At 40.6% G+C, this 12,338-nt stretch overlaps 1 protein-coding gene across 2 annotated transcripts in view; it reads left to right on the forward strand.

The window, feature by feature from the left end:
- The first annotated feature begins 1,376 nt into the window (after positions 1-1,376).
- Positions 1,377-12,338, forward strand: part of KCNMB3 (potassium calcium-activated channel subfamily M regulatory beta subunit 3) — a 24,977-nt gene continuing 14,015 nt past the window's right edge. For both annotated transcript variants that reach the window (XM_019794110.2, XM_002912457.3), the window contains exons 1-2: positions 1,377-1,438; positions 11,644-11,835. In XM_019794110.2, coding sequence (XP_019649669.1) covers positions 1,377-1,438; positions 11,644-11,835 — 254 coding nt within the window. The remainder of the gene's footprint in view (positions 1,439-11,643; positions 11,836-12,338) is intronic.

Below are 12,338 nucleotides of genomic sequence, written 5' to 3' on the forward strand. Positions count from 1 at the left end.
AGTCAAGCAGAGAAAGACAATTATCATATGATTTCTCTCATCTATGGAACATAAGAACTAGGAGGATCGGTAGGGGAAGAAAGGGATAAAGAAAAGGGGGGTAATCAGAGGGGGGAATGAAACATGAGAGACTATGGACTGTGAGAGGCAAACTGAGGACTTCAGAGGGGAGGGGGTGGGGGAAGGGGATAGCCTGGTGATGGGTAGTAGGGAGGGCACGTATTGCATGGTGCACTGGGTGTTATACGCAACTAATGAAGCATCAAACTTTACATCGGAATCTGGGGATGTACTGTATGGTGATTAACGCAATATAATAAAATAAAATTAAAAAAAAAAAGAAAAAAGAAACAAATAGCTTATAAAGAGCTTAATCCATAACTCTAATAGAAAAATAATACAAATCAGAAGTATATTATCATATTTTTTTTCATTAAATAATATTAAAATAGCGACAGGCAGCAGTTAATCTGGCTATATATACATTGATATTTACGGACAAGATTATGCTTACATTCTTGCTCACACTGATGTTTTGGAAAACGTTGAACTTTACTAAAAACATACACCAAAATGTTCTATCTGACATTCTATTATCCACGTGTTAGTAAAGCTACATTATAATGGTAATTGATGTTCCTGATTTGAAGGTATTGAAAGATCTCCAAATGTCTTCTGGGTTATCAAAGAAAGATAAAATGATATTTCATACCGTTCTTTAAAACTTTGATGTAGTTTTAACGGTGAGTTATTTTATGGCCTTCGAAAATTTGGGAAATCACCTGTCGTATAAAAACGAATTCTCTTAATCGGAACATGGAATTCACTGGAAAAATCCATTCCCTAAGCTTGCACTCCACGAGACAATTTGTGAAAAAGGAAACGTGGTCAGGGTAAAACATTTCCTCTTTTTATAAACCTTGAACTGGTTATGTCCCTCACCAATTACACAGGGTCCCTGGGGCCCCAACTTTCCGCAAGCGGTTGGATCTCTATGGCAATGCCGGGCTGCTGAAGCGGAACACAGCTGACAAGGCGGAGGCAGGCGCTGGGCGACCACGGGGAGAAGGTCTGGCTCCGCAAGGCGAGGCAGGGTCTTCTCGCGCGTCTAGCATTGGCTGCTCTGCCTTGCCAAGAGTCCGCAGAAGCCCCCGGGCCAGCCTGCCTCGCCATCCCACCTCGCCTGGTAGGCGCTCCCCGCACCCCACCCCGTGGCCGCCCTGGAGGCCTGGGTGCTTCTGATGCCTGCTCTGGGACTGGTGGCTCCCGGGGGGACCCCACTTCAGTCGATGCGTCAGCTTCACCCTTCCTGCGCCCTCAGCGGCTATGACTCAGGTGAAGGGAGTCCATGTGGCCCAGCCCCCCGCCCCGGTCTCATGCAGCCCTTCAGCATCCCCGTTCAAATTACACTCCAGGATGGCCGGCGGCGCCCGGGAAGGTAAGTCACCACCAGCTTCTCTCGTGCTGGGTAAGTGGCTGAAGGGCGGCCGGGACCAGTTGGCCGTTAGGTTTGCTCTGCGTCCTCTGAGGGCGCCCACTTGCCATGCCTCCCAGGGCACCTTGGGGGCGTCTTCCCCCGAGGTCCGGACATCAGGGGGCTGCAACCTTTCTTGTTGGTTTCCTCCACCATTTGGGTTGCAAATTTTTGAAGGCCAGGGACCTTTTTTTAACTGACCCGGGGTTCCCTGGCACTAGAACATGGCCCAGAACGTGACCGGTGCTCAGTACGTACCTCTTGGTTGAATGAAGGGGGGAGGAAATTACCACCGGCATTTGGTTCCCCTGGTGAAGCATGCTTGGGCCCCGGAATCACAGGCCTGGATTCAAACCTCAGTTCCACCCATTAACTAGCTACATAACCGTGGGCAAGTCATATAATCTCTGTCGGCCTCAACCCCTTGTCCATAAAGTGGAGATAGGAAGAGTCTCTATCTACATGCCTCGGCATACTTTCTATGTACTACTCTCTACACTATTCCATTACCCTCTCTATTTTAACCATTGTTATTAACCATCCACTTTGACTCCTTAAGGGAAGAAGTGAGATGGGCTATCCTAAGGACCTTTTTTTTTCTCCCCAGAGGAATGCAAAACAGGGGGGGCTGAGAGCCTTAAATGAAGGTACAGTCCTCTGTGTGCTTCTGCGTTTGGGCCAGTGGAGCCATCAGAGCTGGGCGCCGAGCTGAGAGAGGAGCCATGCCTGAGGGCGTTTGAGGAATAGAATATTTAAAGTTTGCCGGGGTACATTTCTCAGCCACGTTCACAGACTGTATCTGGAAATGTGGATGGTTTGTTAGTGGCTCAAGTGGCGTTGGGAGCTGAGTAAGTGGAAACAGTAAAGACCACAGTGGTCATCACATTACCCATTTCCGTCATCCTGTAACGACAGGCATGGGTATTCGAGAAAGGAAGGAATGTGAGATAGAGCGGTTTGGGTGGAGGTGAGGGTCGGAGGAGGAAGACAGACAGACCAAGGGGGAAAGAAGACATGGACGCAAAAACACTTCTCTCTTTGGAATGCACTAATGCTTTTGTGAAAAGACAATTAAAGCGAATTACTCTATGGCAGAAGATCAAATGACGAACAGGCAAGGAAACAAGTTTTAATGCCCTGTTCATAACACAATTAACTAGATATAAGAGCAGTTGTGTTCTCCCCAAAGCAATACAGTCTCCCATTTTCATTGCTGAGATGCACAATTGGATTATTGCCCTTGCCTCTTGCTGAACTCGATGAACCATGCTGACTTTGCTCAACCTCATTTGCTGTTTCAAAAGAAGTTGTTAAACAATTTTGTAATTAAAAAATAGGATAAAAATAATTACCCAAGTCTCCTCTTAACACAAACAAATTACAGGGAAATACAAATTTAACATCCCAGTGCTTAGAAGTTACATACACATGTGAAAGGAGTGTCAGGTGAATTACCAAGCTTTGATGAACAGCAGCATCTTTCTAAGGAACGCTTCTTGACAAGTCACAGTGTTGGAGGGAGAGGCTCTGGCTTCGCCAGGGATCACAGCCAAAGGAGCGTGTTCAAGCTCTTTGAAATCGAGTTTGCCTGAGGCTAAGCCAGAAGGTGCCTGGAGCAATGTGTGCAAAAGGGCTGTTGGGGAAAGTCAGTTCTGTCTTCGGGGAAGCCACAAAGGGGTTGGGTACAGCCTAGACTATGAATAAAACATCTCCAGGTAACACATTGGTTGGAAGTGGAAATATATTGCTGGCAAAAAGGAATAAAAATGCTATTTACTCTCTTAATGGCTAGAGAGCAAAATTAGATCATTCTGAAATGCTTTGAGGTCCATGGATGAAAGGCGCTTGTAAATACCACACAGTTAATTACAGGGATGTTTATGGTCTCAGAAAACTGGAAAAACCCCAATATTCAACAATAAGAAAATAGGTAAGGAATTTATGGCATATCCAATTGACGGAATATTATGCAGCCAATAGAAGGGTCACAAAGAATTGCTCCTGGCATAAGAAAGGGCTTATCATGTTAAGTGAAAAGAGAAGATGAAAAAACCCCCACTATATCCAGAATGATCTCATTCTATTTAAAACAGTATAGAGGAGGGGAATAACTCAGTAAGTGAATAGAAATTTTCTCTAAGTGGTAGAATTGTGGGTGATTTTTGTTCTCTTCTCTCAACTTTCCCACATCTTTCAAGTTTCATAACATGAGCATATGAAAAGTACATTACTTTCACGAATCTTTTGACATTTGTTGAGGCTTTCTTTATGGCTCAGTTTGTGGTTAGGTCTCATAACTCTTCCTTATATGTTTGAGAAGAATATGCATTCTGTAGGGGACAGTATTCTCTATTGTCATTTAGATAAAGCCCATGACTTCCTTTGCTCAAATCTTTTCCTCACTGATTTTTCTGGTTGAGCTACCGATTACCGAGGAAGTATGCAAAAATATCTTATTTGTCAGTGGATTTTGTCTATTTCTTCCTCTATTTCTTCAGTGAGGCAATGCTATTAAGTACGGATAAATAAGTACTGTTAGCTCTTCCAGGTGACTCTTAAATTAATATTATTACCTTCTTTACTTCTAAAAGGCTTTTTAACCTGAAGGTTCACATCACCTTGCTTTTCATTAGACTTTACCTGACAAACTTACACCTTTCTACATCTGCGTGTCTCACGTGATTTCTCTCAGCATATTGACAATATTCCTGTCTTCTGGTTTCCATTCCTGTTATGGAGAAGTGAGATCTCAGCCTGTCATTCCTTTGAGGTTGATCTGTCTTTTTCGGTGGCTGCTTTTAAGATTTTCTGTTGTGGTGTCTCTGCAGTATCTCTGTGATGTGTCTATGTGTGGGTTTCTTTTTATTTTATCCCGCAGGGCTTCTGGAATCTAGGACTGGGTTTTCGTCAATTCTGAGGTTCTATTATCTTTTTAAAATATTGCTTCTGACTTATTTCTCTTCTTTCTGGAATTCTGAATAGACCTTATGTTAGATCTTTCCTATTTATTTTCCATGCTCCTTCTCTTCTCTCCAGTATTTTCCACTACAGGGATTCTGTGTCTTATACTCTGGTATTTTGTGGTCCATCTCTCTGTTTACTAATTATCTTCTTGGATGTTGCTAATCTGTTAAATCTGTCCATGGAGTTTTTATTTAAATTATTTTATTTTTCATTCCTAGAAATTATATTTGATTCTTTTAAATATTGGCCTGGTCATATTGTAGAGTCTTGCCCTTTTTGATATTTCGAATCCTTTCTTTCTTTCTTTAAACATATCACAGAAACATTTTTATATACTGTCCAAATATCTGAAGCTTTTCGTGGATCTGATTTTATTTTTTTCTCCCTCAAAGGCCCTAACAGTGTTTTATGACTTTTGAATGAGAACACGTACTCCTTGAAATTTCATAGGATTCCTTTGGGGCTGAGATTGGAGGTGAGATCTTCCAGAGAAATTATGTATTTGCTTCTGCCAGTTGCCAAAGGGCACCACCTACTTGGGAAAACATTACCAATTCTTAGGTTAAGGTTTTGGGATTTTTTAGGTAATGTGAACTCAGGCTGAAACTCTCTCAAGGATTATGTTAGGATAATAAAATCTGAGGGAAGATTGCCATTTCGTTCCTGTACTCAGCATCAAGGTTTGAGAAGGGCATTTTCCTTGCCATCTCCTATGGAGCTGTGTGTGAGGGGTGATTATTTCTAGTTCATTCTTATACTGAGTATGAGGTCATTGTCAGTCCATTTTTCTCTCTCTGGGTTCTTACTTTAGCATAGTTTTTGTCCTTTGAGTATTTCCAACTTTTTGTAAGCTTTGACCAACATTTTTTAGTTGTTTGCAGTTAGAGTATCTAGTCCACTATGCTGGTGAAATAGAAGTGTATTACTTTCATAATAATAAAAATTATCTGTGTATTCAGTTTTGGCAATTATACTATTCTTCCTCCCTAACATGAATTAGCTTCTTCACAAGAGATATATAAGTTGTCAACTTTTCATAAAGCCTTGGAATGAAGTGGACAGAAATATTAGAAAGAGAAAAATATAGTCTAGTATACTACCAGGTCTGTCTTATTTCTAAATTAGATCAGAATCAGGTTATGCCGTTTTTTAAAATTTAAGTGTAATTGACATACAATATCATATTAGTTTCAAGTGTACGGCATAGTGATTCCACATTTGTGTACATTGCAAAATGGTTACCACAGTCAGTCTAGTTACCATCTGTTGCCATACAAAGTTATTACAACATTATTGACGATATTCCCCATGCTGTAGATTATATTCCCATGACTTATTCATTTTATAACTGGAAGTCTTTACTTCTTGGTTCTCTTCCCCCACATCACCAACACACTAAACTTCCCTCTGGCAACCACCGATTTGTTCTCTGTATCGTCGAGTCTGAGTTTTGTCTCATTTGCTTTGTATTTTAGATTCCACATGTAAGTGAAATCATACATTGTCTTTGTCTAACTTATTTCACTTAGCGTTAATACCCTCGAGGACGAGCCATGTTGTCACAAATGGCCAGATTTCATTCTTCTTTTATGGCTGAGTGGAATTCCAATATATATCTTCCATATCTTCTTTATGGATGGACACTAAGGTTTTTTCCATTTCTTGGTTATTGTAAATAATCCTGCAATGAACACAGGGGTATGCATATCTTTTCAAATTAGTGTTTTCACTTTCTGCAGATAGATACCCAGTAGAAGAATTGTTGGATCATGTGGTAGTTCTCTTTTAAGTTTTTTGAGACACTTCCAGGTTTCCCATTGTAGCTGCACCAATTTACATTCCTACCAGCAGTGCATGAGGGCTCCTTTTTCCTCACGTCCTCACCAACACTTGTTACTTCTTGTCTTTGTCCTTCTTTTTCTATTTCCTTTGGGTATAAAATTAAATCGTTTGTTCTTGTTTCTTGAGGTAGTCTATATTGCTGTGAATTTTCATCTTAGAACTGCTTTGGCTGCATCCTGTTCATTTTGGTATGCCATATTTCTGTTTTCATTTGTCTCTAGGTAAATTTTTAAATTTTTCCTTTCATTTATTCTATGATCCAGTAGTTATTCAATAACATGTTTTATCTCCAAGTATTTGTAGGTATTTGTTTTCTTCTTGTATTGAATTCTAATTTCATACCATTATGGTCAGAAAAAAGCTTGGTATGATTTCAGTCTTTTTGAATTTATTGTGACTTGTTTTGTGGCTTAACATGTGATCTATCCTAGAGAATGTCCATGTGCACTCGAGAAGAATGTATATTCTACTGCTTTTGGATGGAATGTTTTATATATATCTATTAAGTCCATGTGGTCTAGTGTGTTGTGTAAGGCCAGTTTCCCTACTGATTTGCTGTCTGGATGATCTAGCCATTGATGTAAGTGGGGGTGTTAAAGCCTTCTACTATTATTACTTCTACTATTACTACTGCCAACTTCCCCTTTTAGGTCTATTAATATTTGCCTTATTTTAGTGCTTCTCTGTTGGTTGCATATGTATTTATAAATGTTGTTTCTTCTTACTGGATTGACCCCTTTATCATTATGTAGTGCTCCATTCTGTCTTTCATTACAGTCTTTGTTTTAAAGTTTATTTTGTCTGATATGAATATAGCTACAACAGCTTTCTTTTTATTTCCATTCATGTGGAATATAAAGTCTGTGCATGTCCTTACGTTTGAAGTGAGTCTCTTGTAGGCTGTATATAGATGTGTCTTGCTTTTTTTTCTTTCTTTTAATCCATACAGACATTCTGTACTGATTGGAAAATTTAGTATATTTACACTTAAATTAATTATTGATAAGTCTGTACTTATTGCCATGTTGTTAATGGTTTTCTGTCTGTTTTTGTAGTTCTTTGTTCTTTTCTTCTCTTTTTCTCTTCCTTTGTATTTTGATGATTTTCTTTAGTGTTGTGTTTAGATTCCTTTCTCTTTTTTTTGTGTGTGTGTATTTACTATCAGTTTTTGCTTTGTGGTTACTATGAGGTTCAGATATATCATCTTATGTATGTAACAGTCAATTTTTAAAAAATACTTTATTTATTCATTTGACAGAGAGAGAGCACAAGCAAGGGGAGTGGCAGGCAGAGGGAGAGGGAGAAGCAGGCTCCCCACTGAGCAGGGAGCCCAATGTGGGGCTCCATCCCAGGACCCTGGGATCAGGACCAGAGCCAAAGGCAGAGGCTTAAATGACTGAGCCACCCACGCACCCCATAACAGTTGATTTTCAGCTGATAGCAACTTAAATTACATTTAAACACAGTCCAGGACTACATGCTTACTCTCCTCTTCAGATCAATTTTATATTTTTGATGTCACATTTTACATGTTTTTATTTTATGTATTTCTTAACTAATTATTATAATTTTAATTTTACTACTTTGTAGGTTATTAATTCACTACCTTTACTATGTATTTACCTGTGCCAGTGAGATTTTTTTTATTTTGTATGTTTTCTTGTTATTAATTAGTGCTGTTTCTTTTCAGCCTAAAGAAATCCCTTTAACATTGCTTGTAAGGTCAGTTTAGGAGTGATGTACTTCTTTTTTTTTTAATTTATTTTTTTAAAAGATTTTATTTATTTATTTGACAGAGACAGAGACAGCCAGCGAGAGAGGGAACACAAGCAGGGGGAGTGGGAGAGGAAGAAGCAGGCTCCTAGCAGAAGAGCTTGATGTGGGGCTCAATCCCATAATGCCGGGATCACGCCCTGAGCCGAAGGCAGACACTTAACCGCTGTGCCACCCAGGCGCCCCAGGAGTGATGTACTTCTTTAGCTTTTGCTTATGTGGCAAAATTTTATCTCTCCTTCAGTTCTGAATGATAACCTTGCCAGGTAGTGTGTTCTTGGCTAGAATTGTTTTTCTTTCAACGTTTTGACTATGCCAGGCCACTTCCTCCTGGCCTGTAAAATATTTCTGCTGAGAAATCTACTGATAGCCTTATGGAGTTTCCCCATGTACATAACAACTTGTTTTTCTCTTGCTGCTTTAAGATTCTCTCTTTACTTTCAAATTTTGACATTTTAATTATAATGTGTCTTGGTGTGGATTTCTTTGGGTTCATCTTATTTGGAACTCTCTCTACTTCCTAGAGCTGGATGTCTGTTTCCTTCCCTAGGTTAGGGAGGTTTTCAGCCATTATTTCTTCAAATAACTGTTCTGCCTCATTTTCTCTTTCTTCTCCTTTTGGGACCCCCCCCCACCCCATAATGCAAATGTTACTCTACTTGATGGTCTCTTAAGTTGTCTTCATTCTTTAAAATTCTTCTTTTTCTTTTGGCCGCTCTGTCAGGGTGAGTTTTATTGCTTTGTCTTCCAGCTTGCTGATGTGTTCTGTTTCATCCAGTTTGCTGTTGAATCCCTTAAGTATATTCTTCAGTTCCATTACTATGTTCTTCAGTTCTGTGACTCTGTTTGGTACTTTCTTATAATTTCTCTCTCTCTTTAATGAAGTTCTCACTGTGTTCACTCACTCTTCTCCTGAGTTTGGTGAGCATCTTTATGACCATTACTTTGAATTCTTTATCAGGTAGATTACTCATCTCTTTTTCTGAGGTTTCATCTTTTTTTTTTTTTTTCATTTGGAAAGTATTTCTTTATTTCCTCATTTTGCTTGACTCTGTGTTGGTTTCTATGTATTGGGCAAAAGAGCTCCTTCTCTCAGTCTCGAAGGAATGACCTTGGGTAGGTAAGGAATCTTTTCATTCACCCTTTCCCTAACTCTAGGTTATCTCTCAAAACTTTGTGGTTGTCTTAACTGCCTGATTTATTCTCTGTGCATCCCTGCTGTTGAGGGTATGTCAAGACCTGTTAGTGTTCCAAGGGGAGGAATTTCATTTACCACCTAGTTTAAGGCTGATTGGAAGCCAGACCCTCAGGCAGCAGCTGTAAAAGTATGCAAATATATAGTCCTTTGGGGCTGCAACTAGAAACCTAGCTGGCCTTCAGACCGGGTGATCTAGAGGTCTCCTGAATGACAGTTGCAAACATGGGGCTCCAGACAAGTGTAGAAGCTCCTTTCTGGGAGGTCTTATTGAGCTATAGCAAGACCAAGAGGGTGTGCAAGGATCGTGTCTCCCTGCCTGTGTTCCCTGGGAGCACCTCTTAGCCTCTAGATATGTGGGAAACCTGAAGCCTGTACTTCAGGCTGAAGCTCCAGGCTAAGTAAATAGGCGTATTTGACAGGAAGATTGTGTGTTTCAGTCTGCTATCTGTGCATTGCCCTGGGGTGGGTGTGGGGGTGGCCTGCCAAGAACTGTCTTTCTAATTGTTACATTGGAACAATGTACAGTGGAACTCAGGAACACCAGCCTCTTGGCCACTAGGGTCAGGTGATCAAAGGTTGTCCGCTGTGTGGTTGCTGTCCACGCACACTGAATTATGCCAGTTTTGCATACCAACACTTATACTTGGGTCTATTAAATCAATATATTGGAAGTGCCAGGGAGACCTCATAATAAGCCTTTTCACGCATGGATTCCATGGGTATCTTACAACCAGCCTCCAGGATGACTTACAATAGGAAGCAACTAAAGTCCAGTTTCAGAGCACGAGGGAAAAGACAGGGTATTGGTTCCTGGAAACCTACAAAATATCCAAATCTTACTTTATGGCTAAAACTCTTTATCATATTTGTTTATGAATTATAAAATGTACGGCTTCAAATTTCATTTAAAAACTTGTTTCCCCTGCCCATTCTCTGAGGGTGGGATGATAGAGGGTGAATAAAATATCAAAGGAGATTAAAAATCCCCAAACCATGTCCTTGATTCTCAAAGTAGTATTAACCCGGGAGTGCTGCCATCCTCTGAGGCTGGTGCTTCCCACTGCAGGCTCCTAGAACATCCTGGATTGCTTGACATTCCCCTCACTGTCTTTGAATTCTGACGATATTGCCAGGGAGAAAAGGAGTGAGAGAGAGGAAGGGGAAGGATGTGGGGTAAAGTATAAAATATACTTTTGGAAGAAAGCAACTAGCAATTCCCTTGACAATGTTTTTGCTCAGCTTTAAATTTTAGTGAGCTTTTTATGCAGTTTGATGGTGTCTGAGTTTCTACCAATATAACTGCATTTGTTTGGCTTAAGATTTTGTTAACACTCTTAAAGTGGCAATACCTCTGGGACTCATACACCTACTGACCAAGGAACCGCAAATCAATGACAGTGACCATAGGAAGTTGTGGGACTAAGGCAAATTGGAGAAGAAATGCTGCTCCATAGGGACAGCCTCTCCTTGGCTTGGCCAGCTGTTCATAGGCAGGAGTGTGGACTTTATGGTTTTTTTCAAAAGTCAGTAATCAGCATTTTTATGAGAATTCCACAATTTTTAAAGTGTTAGCAACTCCCACATTAAAAAAACACACAGACAAGGCTAACAAAACACATCTGTGGGCTGGATGCTGTCCATGGGTTACCAGTGAGCAACCTTCGTTTTGGACTGTACTATTCACTGTACCCCCATTGTGAAATAACTTATCACATCCTTTGCTGGTACAGAGCAGAGAGAGGGAGAGGAGACATGTAGGGCCATTCACACAGAGCTGTGAGTGAACAGAGAGGAGGAGAAGAGGGGTGGGGGGAGAGAAGACACCAGTGAAACCTTCATTTTTCTGAATGGACTGGCTATGGGCCACCAAGCCTCGTGGTAGATATGCTGCCTTTCCATATAAAAGAACAATATAAAAGAACAAGTCAAATCCTACTATTTCCGGATGTTGTTAATTCTGAATCTGAACTTTTTGAGTCATTCTTTACATATGGAACTCAGAAAAGAATGTAAAAATTGTTTTCAGGGGGAATGGGCAGTATCCCTGACAGATAAGCAAGTTCATAACACTTATTTACATAACACAAATGAAAAGTACTTATAGGTAATTATTTTCTAGTCATTGATTAAACAGATCTCGAAAGACTTCCTTACTGTTGTGTTATATGTAAAAAATATTATATAAATTATATTTTATAACACACAATTTTAGCTCATTTAGGTGGGCTTTTAACCAAGCTCTGAACCTGGGATTTCATTGTGTTGCTCTGAACCTGATCACAGCCCTCAGGCGGATGGCAAATGGGATCATCCCTCCACCCACCATGAGTTGGTAAATGTTCCCTTTTCTCTATGAGCTTATTGAAATATCTTCTTCCTCCTTCCCCCAAAGGACAGCCTTTTCTGCCTCAGGGAGGAATAGAAATATAGACCACAGTGATGGTGGCGTCCCAGACGTGCGCAGGAAGCTACCGTCCAGTGCTGGAGAGGACCGAGCCGTGCTGCTAGGGTTTGCAATGATGGGCTTCTCAGTCCTCATGTTCTTCTTGTTTGGAATAACCGTCCTCAGGCCTTTCTTGCTCAGGTAAGACACAGAGAAAGGAGACCAGAATTTTCAATTCAGATCAGACCAAGCACAATAGTAAAGAAGAGGTTGGCTTTGGCTTCTTCAGCCCTCCTGACCATTGTCTAAGGGAAGATAGAATCATCTGTTTGTCTTTCAGGGCTGGGAAGCAGCTGGGGGTGGAGGAAGGGGTGATAAGAAAGTGGAAGATATTCCTTTGCCACTCCCCCTCTTCAATCTGAAAAATACTTTCAACAACTAATCCATACATTAGATATGCATGTAGGTAATAAATTCTTCCTTTAAGATATCAGGGGCATGTGGGTGGCTCAGTCAGTTAAACATGGTCCTTTGGCTCAGGTCATGATCCTAGGGCCCTGGGTTCGAGCCTTCCATCAGGCTCTCTGCGCAGTGGGGAGTCTGCTTCTCCCTTTCCCTCTCCCTCTGCCTGCCACTCCCCTGCTTGTGCTCACTCTCTGTCAAATAAAGAAATAAAATCTTTTTTTTTTTTTTTTTTTTTTTTT

The sequence above is a fragment of the Ailuropoda melanoleuca genome, chromosome 1 (genome assembly GCF_002007445.2).
Source record: "Ailuropoda melanoleuca isolate Jingjing chromosome 1, ASM200744v2, whole genome shotgun sequence".
Lineage (NCBI taxonomy): Eukaryota > Metazoa > Chordata > Mammalia > Carnivora > Ursidae > Ailuropoda > Ailuropoda melanoleuca.